The following is a 19,222-nucleotide window of genomic DNA, read 5'->3' on the forward strand; positions in this document are numbered from 1 at the left end:
CGTGTAGTTCTTTCCCTTTTAGACTTTCTCGGCACCTTAATCTTCAATTTCATTATTATGTTTTACATGTATGTTTTTTCGTATGTTTTTCTCCTTTTTTTCGGCTTTCCCACCATCCTAATGCAATATCTACTTCTAGGTTGAAATGTTGTTATTTACATGTGCCACTCTTTTTAAAGTTTTATAGGGTGATTACATATACCAAACTATATTGAGCAACTTTTGCTCCAGTCTAAAATTATTGACGCAAAATAGAGGTTAGAGTAATGCTTGAACTTATTCTTTTTTCTTATGTTATGCTACTTTCGTAATGGTTATTGATTGAAATCAAAACTAATTGAATAAAGCAATATTACAATTTATCATCCCTGAATGCTCGTTGAATAAAACAACGATCACAATATGCCATCCTTGAATTATTTTATTTCTACACTTAATCAGTTTTGTGCAAGAAAGCGTATCAAAACAGCTGATTATTTGGTTTTGATCCGGAAATAGAATGAAAATTATATGATAAAATTTATATATTTTAACTTATAAAACTAAATTAGTTTTTATATTTAAAATTATTTACATATTATTTTTATTTTTTAGCAATTTCATATATAAATTAGAAATAAAACGAAAAAAATAGGAATGCGAAAGCAAATACCTAATCAGAGCGGATAATTACTTTATTTATATCCTTGTTCCCCTAGATTTGCCATCACCCCCCCTCTTGGCTCCTCCCCTATATAAACACACATATCTGTCCTCGTATCTATTCGCTATCCTCTCAAAACAACACAGATACATAATTACATCGACGGGCAAGTAAGAATCAGAAGACAACATGAATTACTGGGACATGTTGCCTGAAGGCTGCATAGCAGAGATAGTTTCTCATACAACTCCACTTGATGCTTGTCGTGTCGCTCTTGTCAGCCCCGCTGTGCGTTCTGTGGCTGATTCTGATCCTGTTTGGGACAAATTTCTGCCGCCTGATTATCGCCAGCTCATTGCCAGGGCTGTGGATAAAAAACCCATTCATCAGCTTTTGTCTGCTTCTCCTTCCAAGAAGGATTTGTATCTCTCGCTCGCTCATCAGCCTCTCCTCATTGATGCTGGTGATATGGTTTGCTTCTTTCTTTTTGTTATAATAATTCTTGTTGATTTGTTTCTTCTTGTGTTTTGTGCTATTCTTGTGACGCTGTTCCGGGTTGGGATTGTGTCGGATGATTGTTGCATCATATCATATCAGGGTGTTTCATTTGTTTATGTTGTGTTTGGTGTGTACTTGTTGACCTATAAACAAGTCTTATGTTAATTACATTCATGATTCATGTTCTTCCCTGTTGAATTATGTTGGTTTAAGTGTTTTATGTGCTAATTGGAGGACTGTAGGATTGGGCCATTGTACATGTTCTATATTTTGAAACTAGTGTCGTCTTACTCAAAATACCTGTAAAAAAATTTCAAGGCATGCTAATCAAACTATTTAAGCTTCCCACTAAACCATTCTTTATAGAGGAGATGTTTTTTTTAACTTGTCATTTGATCGCAATTTACATACAATGATTACCTACTGAATGTCTTGCGTTGATCTTTTTACCACAAATACATTGTCATTTTGCAGAGTTTTTCTCTGGATAAACGGACAGGAAAAAAGTGTTTTATGATGGGGGCTAGGGCACTCACTATATTGTGGGGTGACAATCCTAGTTACTGGAGTTGGAGATCTGATTCGGGATCAAGGTGCAACTTTTTGCTTCGACTTCTTTTTTTACAAATTTGATAGTTCAGCACAAGTAAATTAATTTTAGAATTTAGGAAAATGATTCTGTGTAAAATCGATGAATGTCAAATCGTCAATATATGCTTATTGTTGTTATGTTCCACAACAGATTTGGCAAGTCCATTGAGTTGATTAGTGTTTGGTGGTTTGAAATCCATGGAAGAATAAGCACTTCATTGTTGTCTGGAGATACCGTTTACACCACGTATCTTGTCTATAAGCCAACAAAAACACTGCACGGGTTTGAAGACCTTCCGCTGGAAATTTCTGTTGGGATAGATGGCGAAGAAAGCATAAAGCGCAATGTTTTTGTAGACCCAGAAGGTGTAGTGCAGCGTGAAAATGTCACCAGGCCTAGGCGAATGGGTTTGTTTCATAATTTCAGAGCTGGCCGCCAAAATCCAAGGACTAGAAAAGATGGATGGTTAGAAATTGAGCTCGCCGAATACTACAACAAAGAAGGGGAGAACAGAGAACTGCAGATCATTTTGTGGGAAGAGAAAAGTGGAAACTGGAAGAGTGGTCTTATTATTCAAGGGCTTGAGATCCGGCCTATGCACCGTCGTCTCGACAAATTTTGGGGCCCTGTGCAAAAATTATTAATGGAACCCCAAATATTTATATAAAAACACAATACTATTGCCCAATTGTTATAATAATATAATTTTTAAATATAGAACAAAAAATAACATGAAACGTGTTTTTTATTTTTCTTAAAATATAAGAATTCTAATCTAATAAGTAATATATGCTTTTAGATAAATTTTGAGTTAGTGAGAATCGAAATATAATAGAAAATAAGAAATAAAATGAATTAATTAACAGTTTCATGTATTTTATTTTTTTAATTTGAAGTTTTTATTAGATTTGTTTTTTATTTAATAGAAATTTAGGTTCTCAAAATTTGCAGCCCAGGAAATTTTTGGAACCCGGTTGCCCTTCTGGCTCATGCAAAAAACCGGCCTTCGGCCTATGGGTGGTAAATGACTCTGATATGATGCTTGAGGGTAATGCTCGAGTTGCTCTGGTCAGAAAGCTAGATAGCATCTCAAAACTCAAACTAGTATGTCAAAGGAGTTCCTTCCCCACTCCCATTCACCTACTAGGAAATTATGGTCATGGATTCAATAGGTAGTCGCTCAGAAACTAGTTGGATTAAAAAGAGTTTATCGGTGATTCTCATACCTTTTTTTTTTATTATTATTACGTTTTACATAGATGCTATAATTTTCATGGTGTTCTTTTCTTTTTTCGGCTTTCCCAGCACCTACTCTTTTTTACTTCTGTTATTAAATTATATATGTATGCTATGTTTTTCGTGTAGTTCTTTCTCTTCTCGGTTTTCCCGGCACCCTGCTCTTTTCTCTTTTATTATTATGTTTTACATGTATGCTATGTTTTTCGTGTAGTTCTTACCTTTTTTCAGGTCTGGTAGCACCCTACTCTTCACTTCTATTATTATGTTTTACATGTATGTTATGTTTTATGTTTTTCGTGTAGTCCTTTCCTTTTTCTTTTTTTTTGGCTTTGCCGGCACCCTACTCTTCACTTCTATTATTATGTTTTACATGTATGTTATGTTTTTCATGTAATTCTTTCCTTCTTTCGACTTTCCCAGCACCTAATGTAAATATCTACTTCTAGGTTGAAATTTTGTTATATATATGTGCAGTCCTTTTTAAGGTTTTATATGGTGATTACACATACCAAGCTATGCTCAACAATTTTTGCTCAACTCTAAAATTTTTGACACAAAATAGAGGCTAGTACCAAACAATGTTTAACAATTTTTGCTCAACTCTAAAATTATTGACGCAAATAGAGACTAGACTAATGCATCACTCTACAAGCTTTTAACTTGCAAGGAGGTGTTTGGTTTGGTTCATTATAATGAACCCGGTTAACGAGAATCGGAACTCAAACTCTCAATGTTTGGATTAGCAATTTTGTGACATGGAATATGACTCTAAATCTCACATGAATGGTAAATCATCCAAACCCATTCTCATACCCCTCACTCTCATACCAATTTTTTTCATCCTCATTGGTGATCCAAACACCTCCCAACTATTTCTACATTAGTAAAGTTCATTTTCTTATTCTGTTTATTTTCTTATGTTATGTTACTTTCTTAACGGCTATTAATTAAAAACAGAACTCATATGAATAAAGCAACATTACAATCCATCATCCCTGAATGCTTTTCAAATAAAACAACATTACAATTTGTCATCCTTGAATTATTTCATTTCTGCATGTAATCAGTTCTGTACAAGAAAGCGTGTCAAACAAAGATGTATACAACAGTTGATGATACATTTTCTAAGGTAGAGGGTATTGTAGTCTTCTGTATGGAATTTCCAAGCTATCAAGTACTTAAAAAGTTGCACAACTGTACATTTTACATTGTTTTTTACAATCAGCACAGGGCATTTTTCTAAAGGGTGGTTCCTGGCTGTGCTACTGAGTATGGTCAAAATGATTACCCCGCCACTTCCGCAGCATATTGAGATAGAAACAAATTCCTGGGCTGAGACTCTTCATAGTATTATCTACAGAGCTACCAAATCAGCGCATATGCTTTTTCAGCTTATACAAAAAGTCCAGTGTCTCTTTATAGGAAGGATCGATCCGGCTCAAAGGCTTGCAAGAATTTACATGATCTGTTGACTCCAGTACCTACGTTCAAGTTTGCAAAGTAAATATGCATAGCAAGACAAAAAACAAAACCCATGTATGCTAACAGTTTATGTAAACAATTTCATAACCAAATTTATATTAACACACTTGAAGCTCGTCTGACTAGAAAAGATTTATTTTTTCTTATCTATATGTTCAAATTTGTATGAATCCTTCATACACAAATGTTGCTAATAAGTTCAAATTTGTATGAATCCTTCATACACAAATGATGCCAGTCATGACTAACAGACTGAAAGTTGTTATACAATTCACTTTGCAAATATCATTACTTTACTATCTAGTAGATATCCTAAAGTTATGTATTTACCTAGTTTATTATCTTATTGATACTTTTTGCAATTTTTATTATAATGCTAATAACAAATATAGTACTTTTATTCTGTCTATCCATTAATAGCTGATATTAAATCATATAATTTTTTTTTATCTGAAGGTGGAAATATTTTAAGGTAGAGGAATAATCAAACTCTAGACCCTTCCTAGCGTTAGGCACACTGTTATATATAGATTTATATAAAATGCATAATTGTTATAATATTTTGACTAGTCAGAAGTCAAGTAATCATCCTACAGTGTGCCTTTGGCTCGGAGTAGACTAGCTAAATAGACTATACTGCCAAACCATTTTCTATACAAGTTTTGTCACTGGAACCATCTGTCTGAGCACATATCTTAAAGAGATGCGTTCCACGCCAGATATAAGATCAGACGTGATAGTGATGCTATTGCATTCTAGACATTTTGAAAATTGAAAATACTAGTAGATGTGTTGTCTTTTGTATAGATAGGACACTTGTTTACAACTGTAGGTAAATCATATTATTTGTGCACAGTTGATACCTTCTGAACAATCAGTGCTATATGTGTAACTAGGAATATGTGTGGGTAATAAAGCAACCATACAAGAATAATATGAATGGAAACTTTTTAAACTTTAGATAAATATGATTGTCTACTAATAAATAATGTGATATCTGAAAAAACTTACAACTAGTTCCCCGTATCCAGGATATGCTGATTCAATTGGTACTATTTCCATCCGGAACGCCCATCCTCCATAGCCTTCCACAATAGGGGTCACCTTGGTCTGCCAAAAATAAGAAATACCAGATGGTCCTCGCAAGTAAGTATGTGCTTCAAGTGCAAATGCTAAGAAGCTGTATTATGGTTATCCAACTAATTACCTCACAGAAACTGAGAACATCTAGTGCCCCTTTCTTGTAAAGCTGACGAATGAAATTGTTTAGCTCTATTAATCTCGGAGATCCACTTCTTAGTTCACCTATCTACTAAATACGAATTATCCACCATTACCACCAAAGTCAAAGGAAATTTATTATCAACTATTATAGACAACCTGCGGTAAAAATCAAAACATATTTATGAAGAATTTGTTCAAGCGGCACAAGAATAACCAAGCACTTACTGTAGGTGCAGGGCGAAACACAAGACCCATTCGCCAAGGCATGTCTGCAAGCCTGCTGCCAAAATGCGGGCAGCTATAGAATACCTTATATGAGGAAGAAATAGAGAAAAATCATAACAGCTTTCAAAAAAAAAATTAACAAAAATAAGCAGATTGAATATATATTTGGTCGAGGAAGCATACAACTCCAACAGTGTTCTTGACAAGGCCATCATTATGTTTTGCTTTTGCTTGATGCAGCATCTGCTTGACCACCAGTCCTCCCATGCTGCAAAAGATGAGTCAATGTTAAACAACAGACGTACATATATATGAATAATATAAGGCTGTACCAAGCATACTATCACTTCTTACAAAATTCGTAAAATGTAGTAGCAAAGAGAGTGCAGTACAGTAGATGAATACGGCCAAGTTTATAAGCAATTCATCTATATATTTTTCCCTCCCCACTATATTTCTTTCTCATCAAATTATACGTAGAAGGATCCCCCTATCATATGAAAGAGATTTCCTCTATAAACTAAAAAGTTAAGCCACAGTTGTAGTTATCAAATATATTCAAATATATATATATATATATATATATGTAACCCATGCATACTCGAACACTTTTTACCACGAAATCATAATTTAAAACAATGAGCTGTGCAGAAAAGGTAAACTAGATCACATTAAACAAAACCCTAATGCTAAATGATGAGCATACTCATCACACACACCTATGAGTCACAAATACAACTGGCCGATCTCCAATGCCTGCTGCAATAAGCTTCTGTAAAAGCATAGCACTTACTTCCTGCAAAATTTAATGCCAGTGACTGACAAGATGTATATGACACTAAACATGCCAATCTACAATAAGCAAAAAGGCGAAAAACAAAAAGTACATGGAAACACATACTTTCCGGCTTTGTGTTAATAATTGTGTTTATCATTTACTGGAAATAAGCTTTAAAAAACAAAGTATGTTCTTCACAAGAAAAATTGAGATGAATAGAAAGGAATAATGTAATGGCTTAGGTGGTCAAACACCAGGAGTCCAGGTCCATGTTCGTTTGATGGAAATACTAATCCCTGAACCACTGGCCCATGTGTTCTAAATCCGCATAATAATTTATGCCAAGGTAACTACAGATTAATTTTCAATCATTTTTAAGTTTATTTACGTGCGATTAGTTATATCTTGGGAGGTGGAATGGAAGTCCCCCAAAATGAGCTACAAAGTGAATAAAATAGTCCATGTAATTATCTTCAGAGATTAAGTACCATCAGATGAGTGCAAACTGTAGACAGTACGTGTGTTATAGTTCCAATGGAACAGACATAATCTAAGAAGCTAGACAGCTAGAACATGTCTTTAATGTAGAAACAATAAATAGCTGGGAGAGATGAATTAATGACCCATAAGACAATGCTTCTTTAGAAGTAGTGGCAAACCTGAAGAGGTAGGCTTGCTCCAGACCACTGAGTAAGATTTGTCTGCATTTAATATTCGATTTAGAAGTTAGTAGAAAGTCTGAGAATGTGAATGATTTAGCTAAACCCACAACAAGAGCTGATTTAAAAGCATAAATTGAGGAGCAAATAGATGTGCATTTCTTTGCAATAAAGAGAACTGTAGTACGTCGAATAGTGTCAAAATATAATATAAATAATCACTAGATATAAATCAGTCAATGTCAACAGAGTTAAACAACATTTTCTAGCTAGATCTTATTTCTCCTTTAATTTCCATCATCTTCTTCTAAGAGAGTTGAAGAACCTCCATGGTTCTGAATGGAGAAGCCCAAGCAATTAGCAGTACTGTACAATATATACTAAAGGCACAAATACATAAAGAACTAAATTCTTCTTAACCTAGAAAGTTCTGTTGGATCTAAATCATCCAGAAACTTCACTGATTACAACCTAAGCACAAAGCATTATAGTAAGGGACACACCTTGTATCTCAGACTGAACATGCGGGCATAAGGAAAGTCGGACGACAGCCATTCTCCTGGCCAGAAAGTACCTTGTTTGCCAGCCTCTTCATCAATCTTCTCCACAAGACCAGACTTAGTTGATGACTTGTCGTCAGCCAAGCGCCATGTTTTAAAAGGACCACCACGCAAGCCATGAACAAAAACAATATCTAGCACAGGAATATCTGATCCCTTGCAACTTTCTCCAGCAGCAGAAAAATTATTATCATTCTCAACTCTAGCTAAAGGCTTATCCTCACTGTCATCATAATCAACCACACCAGTTACTCTAGAATCTTGCTTCTTAGTTGGTGATACAAATTCTCTCTCAGGACACTTCCAGTGCGGCTTTTCAGGATTGATCAAATATATCATGTCAGTGAATTGAGAACAGCTATTCTTTTTGTTCGAAATATCCTCATTGACGGAACCTCTGAAATTTATATCATTACAAAGAACATTTAATAGTATCGCTCGGGCATAACTTTGAGTTTTCAGGTCATTAGAACCAGCAATTTTACCATTAGCACAGTTTTCAAGCCAATCACACCATGTTTTATCTTCTAAAATAACTTTCTGAACATTTGGTAAAATTGAAAGAATAGTTAGCAAACGAGCAGAATGCCTGCGAATGTGGGCAGTTGGTGGAACTCGGACACTAGTTGAATCAGTGCTATTAGCAACAGTATGTTCGCCAGGAACACTTGAGATGCGCTCCTCGGCTTCCATCGCCCGTGATGCATCATATGTTTCATTTGCAGCAAGTTTCTCATAATCGTCTCGCAACAGAAAACGCCTAAGCAAACACAATACACCAAAATCAACCATCTTGTTTTGACAAAGAGGGTCTTCTGAACATATATCAGTCAGGGCTTTGATTCCCTTAAGAGTGGCTATAGCAGAATCTGCAGCATTAGTTTTGGGCAGATTGTCTTTATTCAAACTCTTAAATGGCCCAACAAATGGTTCAAGTGATAGAAGGTCTGCAAGTGGAAAACTCTCATCACTGTCAGTTGCCCTTCCTAATTGATTTCCCGCTAAATTAACAACAGAATCTGTCAATTGATTAGCTATTTGTGTGGCAGCAACGATATTTGACTGATCAATCTGAGTCTGCAGAATTCAAATTGCTTCATGTATTCAGTCTATATATGGACAGAGAAGAGGAGAATCTAATCAAAACTAGTCTAAGAATTCATATTCCAAATATTCACCACATTAAATTGTTCTTAATACTAATTAAATACCCGTGTGATGAACAGATTTTATTTGAACCAATATTTAATTTTGATTTTACAGGCTGTTTAGAATTTTAGGATAGCAAGTGTTACTTTGCATAAGAATATTTGTAGATGACTCTGTCCTTCCTATAATATGGTGACAATATGAACAATTACTGTGTTGAACATTTCAACATGTATCTTAGAATACTAGATTTAATTTTTGTATTATAATTTTTTAATTATCATCAACCACAATATTCGTAGATTTTTCATGTTGATAAATTAATAAAATGAGGTTGTGAAAAAAAGGTAATCTCATGTACAAATTATCAATTAAAACACAGTATGATGAAAATTTTTTAAGATTGAATTAAAGACCTCTAATCTGTTAATATAATTGGTAAAATTATGGTTGTGGGGTATCTAACTCAAGACATTTAGAGAATTCAAGTAGAGGGTTGAGCGTCCCCTAGGAACTACAAAAAGCCATCTTGCTCAACTAAGATATAATGGATATAGTTGAATGATATTACCCAATTTTTAAATGATAGATACAGTTACAAACCTTTACTTGGCCGGATTTTAGCAGCTTGCTGCCTTTTGACTTTAATTTCTGGGATCCTAGAACATCAGTCAGCAAAATAGCCAACCATCCTTGAGAAATTGGCACAGAAAACGGCCCATGATCTTCAAGAATGCATGAAAAGATGTTAATGGCTGAAGATCTCATAGCTTCAGTTGAATTTTTATCGAAAACCCATGGAAATAAAATAGCAGACCACTTTTGACTTTCTTCAATAGACAAGTGCATTTCTCCAGTACTAAGTAGTTCTAACACTTTCGCCAGTGCTTCTTGTGTGGGCTTATGCTTCGTTGTCCTCTTAACAGTTTCTCTCATCTGATGCAGACCTTTCTCCACAGCTACTTTCTGTGCCTCGGGGCTTCTTTTGATAGAAATCAGGAACGCGGACAAAGCCATTTGAGTTAAAGGGATGTCTTCGGCTTTACTCGCTTGTGATACTGTAGATAGAAGACTAAGACACCAATCCGAAACAGATTCATTCAACGGAAGATTTTGATCCTCCAATAGCAATCGGGCTACTAAACTTCCATGCCATTTTACGGATCTTTCAGGAGCAATCAAAGCAGTCATGACAGCATTTCCATCACAATCCAGTTCCTGAATATGGGACCTGTTCGCTTCTGATGCCATAGCCCAGTTTGCTAAAGCCCATGCAGCAAAAGGCACAGCAATGTGCTGAGAATGTAAATCATCCCAGAGCCCAGGTATAGCAGCTGATGACAAACTTGCTTGTGATAAGGAATCATCTATTTTGTTAAACGAAGTAGTTTTGGGAGTACTTCTAATTGATTCATATTGAGCATTATCTAAGTGCATCAATTCCACAAGACCATTACTTCTAGCAAGTCCTATTACTGATGTGCCTCCAAGAACTTTCATTCCAATACCCTTTACCTTACCATCACCATCCTCATCACTTCCAGATGCCTCATCCAAATGCAAACCGCCTTCCTCGATAACTTCAATGGCTGCAGCAATATCTCTCATTTCAGCATTTCCAGGTAGAGATGGCTTGAATACCACTTTGTCTGCACTCTCACAATTGGCAGTAACAATATCCATAATTGCTGCTATGAGCATGCTTTTACCTTTCAAAGAATCAGAATTATCGAATGAACTACTTCTCGTTTGCTGTCCAAAAACAAATAGCACCATACCATGTCAATAAGACAAAAAGAAAAAAAACACTGACATAATCTCACCGCAGCCATAATAACCAGGCACAATAAATGGCAACACTTACATCCTACTTTGCTATTTAAGCTATTGCATATGTTAAAACAGGGTTACACATTAAACTTCATCCAATGTAGCTAAACAACCGAAATTAATCAAACATTAATTCTTTAACGGATAAAAGACCAACTAAGTTCAACCAACTTATACATTGCATTTTAAACATTTTCATCAAACATAACTAGAGGAATGCTAATTAATCACACCTTTTTCGACGGCTGAGTAGAAAAAATAAACCTAAGTAAACTGGGGACAACATGAGGCCTTTCAAAAACCGCCTCGCAAACATTAGGATCAGCAATCAAATACGCCAAAGCCCTAGCTGACTCCGCCTGTGTGCCACTACTATCCCCTGTCCTCGCAACCATTTGTATAAGCCAATCAACCACAGCTCCACCGCCCGCACCGACAAGCGCAAGTCTCCTACTCTCATTCGCGGCCGCAATGTCAGCCAATAAAGCCGCAACTTTCGACTCGAAACCGGACCTAACTTCGTGATTCGCCGAGCACAACACCGACGTCAATGACTTCCACAGCACCGTCGCGGCGACGCCTGTTTGCTTCATCTTGTTAACGATTCTGTTGATTGCGTTGTGGAGGTCGTGATTGAGTGGGCTGTGATCGGGTCCGGAGTCAGGCGGGTCGGGTCGGGTCAGGGAGAGGAGGTAAAATGTGGAGATTAGGGTTGCGGAAAGAGCAAGAAGAGTGGTGCGTGAGGATGAGAGAGATGGCAGAGGGGTCATTGTGTGATTGTGGTGAATGGCAGGGGCATTTTGGGAATTACTGGCGATTTTTTCGCCGGGCGGTTTTACGGTGGAAGGCGGTGGTGGAGATGAGAAAGTGCGGCGGCGGAGGAGGAGAGGGAAGGGGATTAAACGACGTCGTGTAAGGTTACGCGAGAGAACGCGAAGCATCATTCGGCAAAAATTAACAATAATAATATCTAAAGAATGTGAGGTTGAATTGGTGTTGTTAAAGAGGAGAAAAGTGAAATAATTCTTCAGACAGGTATGGCGGGAGGAAGAGAAGAACAGGTGACTTGTGTATGAATTTCTTTTTTATTTTATATAAAAAAAATTATTTATCTATCCTCTTGTTTTCTTTTATTACTTTTCAAACGCGAATAAACTGGAATATTCATTTGATGCTAATCAATAACAAAATATGTCACCTTTTCGTTTATTTTTTATTTAATCACAGCAGCATTTTAATAACAAACTTTATACATTATTGACTCGAATTGTGTTCTTCATATCGTAAAATAACTTTGTTTTAACAATTTTATATTTGGTTGTTAGTTTTACATGAATTAAAGACGCTTAAAACAAACGAATCTTGAAGCCGTAAATAATCAGAAACAAGGGATGGAGAAAATGGCAACCGAGCTTCATGATATAATATTATAATTCCATCATCAATATTTTATGACCTGATTATCAAATTATACATGGAGCTGCACTCTTTTAATTCATATTAATCTGCCTGCCTGCCTGCATTATCTCATCCAAGAGAAAATATATATACACATAAATCAAAATATATGATCGTATATATAAGCTGTTACGACAGCAATCAGATGTTAAGTTTCTGTAAATTAGTTATGTTGTTTCACCAAATGACACAGTTTGAGGCATTGACTTGATAAATTCGGGTATGTTCGTTCTTTCTTCCTCTCATCATTTTTTTTATATTTATTGATTCCTTGCAAAATTGTTTAGATGATGACGATGATGAAATTTTCGTGTTGTATTCGTATCGTCGTGGATTGGTTCTGATTGTGATTTCCACTTTTTGTGATATATGATAATTTGTTTCTTGGCCAATACCTATTTCTGGGACAGACAAGGGTTACATAGTATGCAAAATTTGCTTAAGGGATTATTTTTGTTGTTGCTGATCATCCATAACGTGTTGGATTCAGATACCTAGTAGACTCTCCTCAGCAGTCATCTTTCTGTTTGATGGAGAGCGCGGAAAGTGTTGAAGATAGCTCTCTTCCTGAATCATCACTAGCTTCCGTAAACAAGGATCAACCGTGTACTGAAGTTCCTAAAATTGGTGATACTGGTGTGAAGGTTGTACTTGAATTGCGCGTATCAGTGACAGGCGGCTCAAATTTGGTCAATGTGCAAGATCCTTCCAGTAGCATGACTCCTCAACAGGGCCAAGGTCTTCTGGGAGAAAACGCAGGTGTAGAGAGAACACAAAATCACGAGGGCTTTGTAACTGCAGCGTATCCTAGGCTTAGAGTTAGGAAAGATTCTATCGACAGACTTCCAGAGGAGCAGAAAGTCAGTGGGACTGAACCTCCGGGGTATGTGGCTATATATCCTCAGATTAAAGTTTCAGAAGGTATATCTGAAGAGGAAGCCTCAGTTTCATCAAGTAACAGTGAAAGTCTAAGTGATTCTCAAGATGAGGAGAATATAGCATCTTCTTCAGAGTACAATATTGTGACAGAAAAAACAACGGAAGGAAGTTCATGTAATAGAAATTATGTCCAACACCAATATGTTTTTGACTTGCCTATTACAGTTGAGCAGGATGCATCGTCTACTTCAGGTAGAGCGGGCATAGTAGATTTTGAAGACGAATTCAGGGAATTCAATTCATCAAATACGCCAGTAACGAAAGCAAAGAGTAAATTATCATCATCACAAGATGGTGATTTTGTTACTTATGCTCAAGGTCGGGTTAGTAATGTAAACAAAATTCCAGCATCAGCCTCTCAGGTGAGGGGAACTAAGTCTCGTCATAGGAGACAGATATATGGTGAGGTTTCGCAGGCCAATCACGCAGATCATATTGATACAGCAGCACCATACGAATCTGCTAAGGGAGTAGTCATCAAGTTTGGGGGAATTGTTAAGTGGAATCCCCATATAGTGCAGAGAGTGGAGGTAATATGCTTTTTGATCTTATTCAGCAGCTTCATAAAACTGTTCATTTGACCAATATTACTAACCTGGTCAGTGCTGTAACTATGTTGCTCCCCTGCTTTCAACAGTGTTGGAATTTTTAAACAATGAAATTATATGCTAAATATCAAGTTAGTACATTTTTTGCTATTTCCCCATTTACCTGTAACATGGTATAGCATCATCATCATCTGTGTCAACTATATTTGTCCTTGGTCCCTGCAGAAGCGAAAAGCGATAGAAGAAGAACTTGAGGCCGTGCATCGGGAGGTACAATGGTTTAGGAAACAGTCCGAGGCTGCTGAAAATGACAAAGTGAAAGTTTTGAAGGCGCTCAAGAGCAGTAAGAGACTTATCGAAGAATTGAATCTGTACCTAGAGAGAGCACAAATGGAAGAGCTTCAAGCAAACCAGGACTTTGAACTGGCAAGCCTCATGGTGGTAGAGATGGAACAAGGAATTGCTGATGAGGCTCGTAATGCAGCTAAGGCACAGTTTGAGGTTGCTAAAGCAAGGCATGATGCTGCTTTATCGGAGCTGGAAACTGTAAAAGAAGAGTTGATTACAGTACGGAAAGGTTATGCTACTCTCGTAACTGAAAGAGATTTGGCTGTGAAAAAAGCTGAAGAGGCCATTTTTGCATTGAAAGATATTAAAAAGGCAGTTGAGGAATTGACTGCTGAGCTGATTTCAACAAGAGACTCTCTAGAATCTCAGCATGCTACTCTTTTAGAAGCCGAGAAACAAAAAAATGGGGCAGCTTTGGCATTAGAGCAAGATACTTCTGATTGGGAAAAGGAAAAGAAGCAGGTAGAAGAGGAGTTCATGAAACTACATCAGAATATTCTTTTAGCAAAGGACCTCAAGTCAAAACTAGATGCTGCTTCAGCTTTGCTACGGGACTTGAACTTTGAGTTAGCTGCATATATGGACTCAGACATGAGCTTAGAGTCTGAAGAACATTCAAGTGGCAAAATTGTTGGGCAGGACAAAGAGACACATAGTCATATACAAACAGAGGTCTCTTTGGCTAAAAAGAAGTATGAAGAAGTGAAACTCGACATTGAAGAAACAAAGGAGGAAATTAGATTGTTAAAAGCTGCTGCCACTTCACTAAATTCAAAATTAGAAAGTGAAAAATTTGAACTAGCTGCCCTTGAGCAGAGAGAAGGAATGGCATCAGTTGCAGTTGCATCTATTGAAGATGAGCTCAGCAGGACTATAGATGAGATTGCTATGGTTCAAGTAAAGGAGAGAGAAGCGAGAGAGAAGATGGGGGAGCTGCCCAAGAAATTACAAAAGGCTTCTGAAGAAGCAGATCACGAAAAGTCACATGCTCATGCGGCTCACGGAGAGCTCCAAAAGGCACAGGAGGAAGTGGAGTATGCAAAGGCTGCTGCAAGTACTGTACAGAGTAGATTACTTGCAGCTCAAAAGGAGATAGAGGCTTCAAAGGCATCAGAAAAGCATGCTCTAGCAGCTCTCAGTGCACTGCAAGAGACCGGAGCAGTTCAAACTCTCAACAATGATCAAATAACATCTGAAGTTACACTTCCGCTAGAGGACTACAATGAGCTGAATAAGCAGGCCCAAGATGCAGAAGAGCAGGGTAACCAGAGAATTGCTGACGCCCTCTCTCTGGTCGAGAAAGCAAAAGAAACTGAGCTGCAAAACTTGACCAAATTGGAGAAAGTTAATTCGGAATTAGCTACTCAGAAGGACAGATTAGAATTCGCAAGGGAGAAGGCAGAAAAGGCCAAGGAAGAGAAACTGGGCATAGAACGGGAACTGAGAAAGTGGAGGGCTGAACATGAGGAACGACGAAAAGCTGATAAGTCTAGTCGAGGAGCTGTTATTCCAAGTAAGAGCCCTGAAGCAAGTTTTGAGGGTAAAATTACGGAGGTGAGTGAAAATAGTAATCCACCAAGCTTTGAGGTGAAAAATGCAGCGCAATATCTTAACAAGGCACCAAGTGCTGCTGTAGCTACTCAACACACGCAAAGCCCAGTAGTATATGAGCCACGACGCAGTGAATCTGATTCATTTGCTGATGGGAGTCTTGCAAAGAAAAAAAAGAAGTCCAAATTTTTTCGGTTTTTCTCGTTTTCGGGCAAAAGGAAAAAAAAAACACCATCCTAGCGTTCTCCTTCCAGCACATTATGGTGATGGAGATATTCAATCCTATCTTCAGTGCCCAAGTTGTTGAATTAACCAGTTTCAGGGATCTTAATGCCATATCATTTCTTCCCTGCACATGTACAGTATTGCTTCGTGTATTGCAAATCAATAGGGTTTTTTTCCTTTCCGCGGAATAGAGGTTTGTTTCAGGGCGTGAGCTGAGGTATAGGATGCAATAAAATGAGACGCTTATCAATTAAAGACAACATATAAATAGTTTGATATTGTGAATATGAAACTGGGGTTTGTAATGTACACTACAGATCGTTTTTACATTATATCAACATCAGAACTCAGAAGCCATGATCTTGACTATATGTTTTTACATCTGCCTGCTAATGAATAAATAACGGGATAACGATGTGATATTTATTTCATGACCCCGCTTTCAAATCTCTTTTTTCAATTCATAATAACGAAAAATATGAGAAACATCAAACACATAAGCTTGTTAAGCACATGTCACAACCTGGCAGTTACACAGGCAGTAGCTCAAACTATAGTCACTTGGAGTAAAACAGACCAATTATAACTTCATTGTAACATACCAGAAATGTCATGATGCCTGAGTTGCATAACATAAACATGCTTTCTCTGGTAAACTAGATAAATCTCCCCAGAAAAAAGAAAGAAGATACAAAAAAAGAGAGAAAAATTGAGGAGCATATAGTAATCATTAACAGTCATGGTGTAATCGCCATGTTAAGAACGGGTGATACCATAATATAAGTGCTGGGACTTAAACTGGCATCTGTAGTCACTATATCAAGTTCCACATAAAAAAGGGGCGTCAACCCTGTATAAATCCTATATAGTTGAATGCTTAAGTGGGACCACATGGACTTACAAGCCAAATCCAATTAGCAACAGTTCTCTCACATTTTTTTCTGCTCAAATTAAAGCATACCCTAAAACTCCATGCTCAATGGCAAACCTTTTGAATTTAAACCACAAATTGTATGCACAATAAGGACACTCTCGAAACATCGTAAAAGATACAAGTGACAAATCATTCAGAACATATAAATGAAATCAACTGGCAATGAAATAGACTTGGCAGATTCCCTGTATATTATAAAATAACTTAAAATCCTTCAGACAATGGTCATATGATTATTTGGGAATCACTATCATACCACTTCATTCACATATGGCTTCCTAATACAGATGAAATCTAACACAACAAATATGCATCTTAGGACTTGAGTATATGGTCGAGCTCACATCTTAGAAGGCTTTGGGAATATGTCAGGAGTGAACTTTGTAGCTGCACTCATACTGCCTTTGATCTTTATGGCACCCCTGTATTCACATACAAGATAACAATAATCACCAATAATATATACGGAAACATTATGCACATTCATCTAATCTGAGGTAAAAAGAAAACACATATTTTGGCACTCACCTCATAAAAGCAATTTGGGGATTCATTTTCCCTGAAGCTATTTTAATAAAATCTTCATCGGTGAAAGAAAAGGTAGCATCGGGCTTCCCGCCTTCATATGGGCCTGCATTCCCCCAACAATTATTCACCGGCAACTTTTAGATTTTTGTTTGGATGAACACTTGTGCTCAGTTTGTTTGGAAGATTCAACGTGAGTGGAAATAAAATCTGTACTGCCTATAAATTCGTGATTGTAACTTTTATGTTTCCGCCTTGCATCATTTCTACCCGGTCTTAAATTCGTTCACAAATTTTCATTTCATTCCTTCCGAATAAATACAAACTAGACAAATCTCGATTTAAAGACAACATACATAACAAGTAGTAGTATTTCCAGGTTAAATACTAGAGTAACTAACCTTGGGTAACCTCTCCTTTCTTGAGATCAACAACAAATATTTCCTCATTAAACCCAATTTTCTGATCACACAACAAATTACAAATTCAGGGTTTTGCAGCTAACAGATTAAATATAAACAATTAAACATAACACAAATACACACACATATATAGCTAAATAAAGAAGTAAGATGAGACCTTGGGGGCAATATTGAGTTGAAAAACAAGATTGAGTTTCTTGACGATATCTTTGCCGGCGTCGGTGGAGAGGTGGGCCTTCATCTGCTCCATCAGGGCAGCTGATTTCAGAGAGCTCTTAGCCATGTCTCAACAAGATCAATTCTTCTTGGTAGGTAGATGTTAAGTAATAATAATGAACTAATGATACAGATATATATTTATTATGATTGCCAATTTGATTGCTACTGTTGTTTATACTTCTAAGCTTTTCCAATATAAACCGGCTGGTGATTTCACGAGTACGTTTTTATTTTGGTATTAATTTAATAATTATTATGTTGAGATAGCCGGATAGGGGAGAGATAATAGTAGTCCAAAATATTAGCAGCGACGACTGATAACAGTGAAATCAGAAATTTTTCGAAACATAAATCTTCTGACAGAGGGATGATCGGAAACTAAACGGAATGGGAAATTAAATAATTAAGATTATGAAAACTAATAATATTATTATTATTACAATAAAATTTCTCAAATTTGTAATATATGAGTTGCGCATTTGTAATAATAGAGTTGTAAAAGTATATATTTTTTATTTTATTATTTAAAAATATAATAATCCTGCAATTGACGAAGAGCATTCCGGTAAACAAAATTTACAAAAAGCCATTAGACAACTCCCACGAAACTTACTCATCCTTACTTTCCCTTGCGCTTTTTGTATTATAATAGTTTTATTTTTATTTTCCAAATGATATTTTATAAATATAATTATTCAAATTATTTTTAAATAAAATTATCAAAACATCTATTCAAATACTTTTTTTTTTGACAGAATTCAAATACTTTAATAACTTACAAAATTTGTAATTTGTAATTTACAAATTACAAAATTTGTAATTAACTTAGTAATTCTTGTTCCCTTGACCACAGGTCAAATGTGTTGGTAATCTAAAGCCATTGGCAAGACATTACTACTCTATGACACTACGCATTGAAGTCGTAATCACTGTGCACTACCATTGCAGTAATGTGCATGGAAACTTCATGAAGAAACATTGTAAGCTTACACAGTTTAGCAGATCGACTGAAAAAAAATATACTGCACTGCTGATTCTACCAACATGATCAATGCTGTCTATCTTCAACTGCTGCTTTTGATAGCGAACCTACAAAATATGAGCATGCAATCGGTTTTTTTAAGCTCAACATAAATCCAAAGTTTTCACCGAATATCACAAGTGAATATCTCAA

The 19,222-nt window shown here is 36.4% G+C and overlaps 4 protein-coding genes across 8 annotated transcripts; 2 read left to right on the top strand and 2 right to left on the bottom strand.

The window, feature by feature from the left end:
* The first annotated feature begins 59 nt into the window (after positions 1-59).
* On the top strand, positions 60-2,642 carry LOC108226574 (putative F-box protein PP2-B12). The gene is made up of 3 exons (XM_017401545.2): positions 60-1,114; positions 1,616-1,734; positions 1,884-2,642. Exons 1-3 carry the CDS (start codon positions 833-835, stop codon positions 2,398-2,400), a joined length of 918 nt encoding a protein of 305 aa, XP_017257034.1. The 5' UTR covers positions 60-832; the 3' UTR covers positions 2,401-2,642.
* Positions 2,643-3,983: 1,341 nt separating this feature from the next.
* Positions 3,984-11,963, bottom strand: LOC108192765 (uncharacterized). 4 transcript variants are annotated; one of them, XM_017359242.2, is made up of 10 exons: positions 11,113-11,962; positions 9,653-10,801; positions 7,844-8,977; positions 7,341-7,382; positions 6,623-6,699; positions 6,087-6,171; positions 5,904-5,987; positions 5,662-5,763; positions 5,466-5,564; positions 3,984-4,453 (listed from the first exon to the last, which is right to left on the bottom strand). In XM_017359242.2, the coding sequence occupies exons 1-10, from the start codon at positions 11,821-11,823 to the stop codon at positions 4,343-4,345; spliced, it is 3,594 nt and encodes a 1,197-aa protein (XP_017214731.1). In that variant the 5' UTR covers positions 11,824-11,962; the 3' UTR covers positions 3,984-4,342. The 4 variants fall into 4 exon arrangements, 1 of the variants encoding a protein (XP_017214731.1); XR_010284929.1 differs by lacking the exon at positions 3,984-4,453 and having other exon boundaries at positions 5,529-5,564; positions 5,662-5,766; positions 11,113-11,963; XR_010284930.1 differs by lacking the exons at positions 3,984-4,453; positions 5,466-5,564; positions 6,623-6,699 and having other exon boundaries at positions 5,706-5,763; positions 11,113-11,963.
* Positions 11,964-12,278: 315 nt separating this feature from the next.
* On the top strand, positions 12,279-16,077 carry LOC108227131 (protein WEAK CHLOROPLAST MOVEMENT UNDER BLUE LIGHT 1). Of its 2 annotated transcripts, none has more exons than XM_017402132.2 (3): positions 12,279-12,557; positions 12,748-13,806; positions 14,050-16,077. In XM_017402132.2, exons 2-3 carry the CDS (start codon positions 12,868-12,870, stop codon positions 15,961-15,963), a joined length of 2,853 nt encoding a protein of 950 aa, XP_017257621.1. In that variant the 5' UTR covers positions 12,279-12,557; positions 12,748-12,867; the 3' UTR covers positions 15,964-16,077. The 2 variants fall into 2 exon arrangements, with proteins under 2 accessions (XP_017257621.1, XP_017257620.1); XM_017402131.2 differs by having other exon boundaries at positions 12,828-13,806.
* Positions 16,078-17,039: 962 nt separating this feature from the next.
* LOC108225405 (sterol carrier protein 2) lies at positions 17,040-18,260 on the bottom strand. The gene is made up of 4 exons (XM_017400256.2): positions 17,987-18,260; positions 17,809-17,869; positions 17,411-17,513; positions 17,040-17,304 (listed from the first exon to the last, which is right to left on the bottom strand). Exons 1-4 carry the CDS (start codon positions 18,110-18,112, stop codon positions 17,223-17,225), a joined length of 372 nt encoding a protein of 123 aa, XP_017255745.1. The 5' UTR covers positions 18,113-18,260; the 3' UTR covers positions 17,040-17,222.
* Between the last annotated feature and the right edge of the window lie 962 nt (positions 18,261-19,222).

The sequence above is a fragment of the Daucus carota genome, chromosome 6 (assembly GCF_001625215.2).
Source record: "Daucus carota subsp. sativus chromosome 6, DH1 v3.0, whole genome shotgun sequence".
Lineage (NCBI taxonomy): Eukaryota > Viridiplantae > Streptophyta > Magnoliopsida > Apiales > Apiaceae > Daucus > Daucus carota.